This window comes from Merops nubicus, unplaced genomic scaffold (assembly GCF_000691845.1).
Source record: "Merops nubicus isolate BGI_N331 unplaced genomic scaffold, ASM69184v1 scaffold1704, whole genome shotgun sequence".
Taxonomy (NCBI): Eukaryota; Metazoa; Chordata; class Aves; order Coraciiformes; family Meropidae; genus Merops; species Merops nubicus.
Window position 1 is genome coordinate 72,766 of NW_008602138.1, and position 4,374 is coordinate 77,139.

Below are 4,374 nucleotides of genomic sequence, written 5' to 3' on the forward strand. Positions count from 1 at the left end.
GACCCCTTCCCAGCCAAGCTGGGAGGTGGCTTTGATTTGATTGTGACAACAAAGGGGAAGATGCAGGGGTGAAAAGATTTGCCCAGAAAACCAGTAGCTGATGCAGGATTGGACCTTGCCCTATCTACAGGACTGTGCTGCCAATGTCCTAGACAGGATGGGAGGGGTGATGGAAAGGAGTAGCCAGGCCTGAGGACTTACCCATGCCTTTCATGGTCTAGGTTCATGGAGCTGGCAGAAGTCATCATCGTCATTGGGGGCTGTGATAAGAAAGGCCTCCTGAAGCTGCCCTTCACGGACCTCTACCACCCAAAAAGCAGGCAGTGGACAGCCCTCTCCAGCGTGCCTGGCTACACCAAGTCAGAGTTTGCTGCCTGCACGCTGAAGAATGATGTGTACATATCAGGTGAGGTACCTTGGACCAGATGGTCCCTTCTTGTTTGCAAAGAACAGCACGAGCTCTGCTTGGTTGGCCACTCCTCAGGTCTATTCACTAGGGCTCATTCTCATGCACCCCAGCTTTGGCAAAAAGTCACTTCTCAGTGAATTTTATCCTTAGGTGGTTTGGATTTTGCTGTCCCAAGGAACAATTTCACCTTTCAGGGGGAGGATGGCTGTACTAAACCACTTTTCCCTCCTGTTGGGCATCTGTCAAAAGTGTTCAGCTGTGGAACAAGCTGGTTTTGGTGTCAGAAAGGGTTTCCTAAAACATCAGAGTCTCCTGCCTGTGCCTCCCTTAAAATGTAATACCTATCAGATGAGTCCTATACAGGACAAGGAGCAGTATTACAAGTGCCTTGAAGTCCAGACTGTATCTCCCTTGGGAAGCTGAGCTGACATAACCACAACACCATAACCATCTTCTGGCCTAAGTTGCTCCATTGCAAGGAGGAATCATGGAATGTTGTGGTGTAGCAAGGTGATGGCACTGCCCTTCAGCTAGAAGAGGGTAGATTTAGGTTAGACATTGGGAAAAAGTTCTTCAATCTGAGAGTGACAGACCACTGGAATAGGTTGCCCAGACAAGTGCTGGAGGCTCCATCCCTGGGGACATTCAAGATCAGGCTGGATGAGGCTCTGAGTAGCTTGACCTAGTTGGAGATATCCCTGCTTGCAATGAGGGGTTGTCTTAGATGACCTTTGGATGTCCCTTCCAGCCCAGACATTCTGTGATTCTATGATCACACCAGCCCTCCACCCCTCTGTTTTCCAGGAGGACACATCAGCAGCAATGATGTTTGGGTGCTGAGCTCCCAGCTGAACGTCTGGATCAAGGTTGCTTGTCTGCAGAAAGGCCGATGGAGGCACAAAATGGCGACTCTTCAGGGCAAGGTAAGCAACAGCCTGAATTTTGGAAGAAGCCACGTGGGGAACTGTCTCTCAATTTTCCTGCTGCCCAGTACAATGAGAAACTGTCAGTGTGTTTGTCTTCTGGGTCATTTACAGGTGTTTTTGAGGGGAGAACAACTAGGACATAACCAAGGCATTGTGAATTTAGTGGGGTATGTGTTATCACTTCAAGTACCACAAAAGAAGTTGCAGCAGTAAGATCTACCATGGGATGGTGCAAGAATTGTGCAGGCAGCTGTGTTAAAACTTTGGGTGGATGCTGTGCAGTGGAGGGAGTTCTGTAGAATCACAGAATGGTTTGAATTAGAATGGTCCTTTAAAGGTCATCTAGTCCAGCCCTGAGGTTTTACTGTGGCTTGATGTCTGTCCTTCTGGCCAAGTCCTTCCGTATGCCACGACAGCATAGCTCATTAGGTGAGTCCAGGAGGTTCTAATCAGCTTGCTTTGCTCCTTTTGTGGCAGATCTATGCTGTGGGAGGCTTTGATGGTTTTTACCGGCTGTCCAGCGTGGAGTGCTATGACACCTTCTCCAACAGCTGGTCAACCTTGGCCCCGCTGCCTCAAGCCGTGAGCTCAGCAGCCGTGGTCTCCTGCTTGAACAAGCTCTACGTGCTGGGCGGTGCTGTGGATGACACCTCTAATACTGACAAGGTATCGCTGGGCCGTCAAGAGTGGGCAGAGACCTAAACAAAAGGTTTGCCAGGGAACGTGGAGGGAAATGAGGTTGTCCTCAAGCTACAAAGGTGCCTTTTCTTGAAGACTAATGCCTGGAGGAGACCTCTGGAAGCCAGACATGATGCTTCTGGTCTCCTGAGCTGCAGGAAGAGCCATCAGTGCTTCTCAGCTCTGAACACTTAACCATTCACTGTCTGGGTCAAGGACAGCCACCCAGGGGGGTTGAAGTTTGTCTGGAAGACCAGAATGCAAGAGGGAATGGTAGAACCCCTCATCCCTTTGCTCACTGCACCTGGTCTCTGAGTGTTGAAGCTGCCTCCCATGTTGCTGTTCCCACATACTTTAATTTCTAGTGAATAGCAGCTTCATCCAAGCAGGGAGATGTAGTAAATTTATGTTCCCACAGCTGTGTTTCCTCTCCCAGGTCCAGTGCTACGATCCAGAGGACAACAAGTGGACGCTCTTGTCTCCCACCCCTTTTTACCAGAGGTGTATCAGTGCTGTCTGCTTGGACAACATCATTTATGTTGTAGGTGGACTCCTCAGTAAAATCTTCAGCTACGATCCAAGGAAAGACAGCTGGCGAGAAGTGGCCACCCTCCCTGGGCCTCTGGTAAGGAAGAGGTTTAGGAAAGAAGCTCTGAGCCTTCCCCTTCTCTCTAGAATAAGAACCACGTGTGCTTTGCTGAGATTGAAGGCAAGGAAAACACATTGTGAGTTTGGCTCTGAGCATGTGATCATGACCTTTGCAGAGCAACTCAAACACATATTCCTGCCATCAGTGTCCATACTACTTGGAGGAGGTTCTTCCCACAGCAAACCCATTTTTTTTTTCTGGGGCTGGGTCTACACTAGCTATTAATGCCAGTGGAGTGGATCTGTAGGGTGAAACCATTGGTGCTGAGGACCTCTTCTCCACACTGTTCCAGGGTGAGCATTACACTGGCTCTAACCTGGTCTGTGGACTGAACATGGACTGGTGGTGGTTGTGTATCTTGTTTTACTGTCATCATAGAATCACTATGGTTGGAAAGGACCTCTAGGCTCATCGGGTCCAACCTTCCTCCCAGCGTTTCCCTAACCACTAGACCATAGCCTCAAGTGATACATCTAAGCATTGTTTGAACCCCTCCAGGGGTGGTGACTCCACCCCCTCCCTGGGCAGCCCGTTCCAGTGCCTCACCACTCTCCCAGTGAAGAAATTCTTCCTAATATCCAATCAAAACCTCCCCTGGGGTAACTTGAGGCCATTTCTTCTTTATGGTTTTGCACTCCAAAGCCGTACTGCAATGGGAGCTTTGGCACAATGAAGAGGAACGATGGGACACATCTCATCCTGACCTGAATTAAAATACATAGGTCAGTGCACCTTACAAGTGGCTTTCACCGTGAGGTGCTGGGTGGGTCTCTGGGCTCTTGGTGTGTTTGTGAGTCCGGAGGACTGCCAGAAAAGTCCTGTGGCTTGCTTGAGGCATTTCAGGAGCCTAAACTTACTGAAACAGTAAGACTGCAGCACCCCAAGAGCCAGACATCACTTATCTTACCTACTTTTCCTTCCTTCTGCTGGGCAGGTGAGAGTTGAGCTCGTTGCAATGACTCAACCCTCTGCTTAGCCCCATTGCCTGAAGCTGGAGGCTTGCTCTTTAGCTCTTGGGCTTTCCTTCTGCTTTCCAGGAGAGCTGTGGGCTGACAGTGTGCGGGGGGAAGATTTACATCCTGGGGGGCCGAGACGAGAACGGGGAAGGCACAGACAAAGCGTTCACCTTCGACCCGCTGACGGGGACCGTGGAGCAGCAGCCGCCGCTGCAGCGTTGCACCAGCTACCACGGCTGCGTCACCATCCTGCAGCGCCTCAGCAGATGACCACGGGGCTCCAGCTGCTCCACCTCCCACCCAGAGCCTCCCCTCCACAGTGGCCACCCAGCCCGTGGACGAGCATCTCATCTTTGCACGTGGAAGGACAACACAAGCCATAGAAGATGGTGTCCTCCAGCCAGCCCTTGCTTTGTTTCTGCCAGCCTGGTGAGGCCAGTGGCTTTGATGCTGGTTGAGGTGAGAGCATGAAAAGGTGCTGGGCTGTGTGAAGCTGCATCACAGACCTTGCCACAGCAAGATTCAAGCAGCTCCTGGAACTCCTGAATTTGACCTTTACTGAGGTTTTCCTGGCTGTAGATCACAGTTGCTGTTATGCTGGCAACAGTGGCTCACTGTTCTGCAAGGACACGTGTTTCCTGCTCTCGGACACCCAAGACCATCTCAGTAACAATTACAGTTACAGGATCCAATCCTTTAGCTAAAGCCATCAGATATTTGTGCATTCAGCTCTGCAGAACCCCGTGTCAAACCTCA

At 50.7% G+C, this 4,374-nt stretch overlaps 1 protein-coding gene across 1 annotated transcript in view; it reads left to right on the forward strand.

Moving 5' to 3' along the window:
* Nucleotides 1-3,888, forward strand: part of KLHL35 (kelch-like family member 35) — a 6,454-nt gene extending 2,566 nt beyond the window's left edge. Inside the window, exons 2-6 of the mRNA XM_008938226.1 lie at nt 222-406; nt 1,214-1,332; nt 1,813-2,001; nt 2,450-2,638; nt 3,700-3,888. Of these exons, the coding sequence (XP_008936474.1) occupies nt 222-406; nt 1,214-1,332; nt 1,813-2,001; nt 2,450-2,638; nt 3,700-3,888 (871 nt within the window). The remainder of the gene's footprint in view (nt 1-221; nt 407-1,213; nt 1,333-1,812; nt 2,002-2,449; nt 2,639-3,699) is intronic.
* The last annotated feature ends 486 nt before the right edge of the window (nt 3,889-4,374 follow it).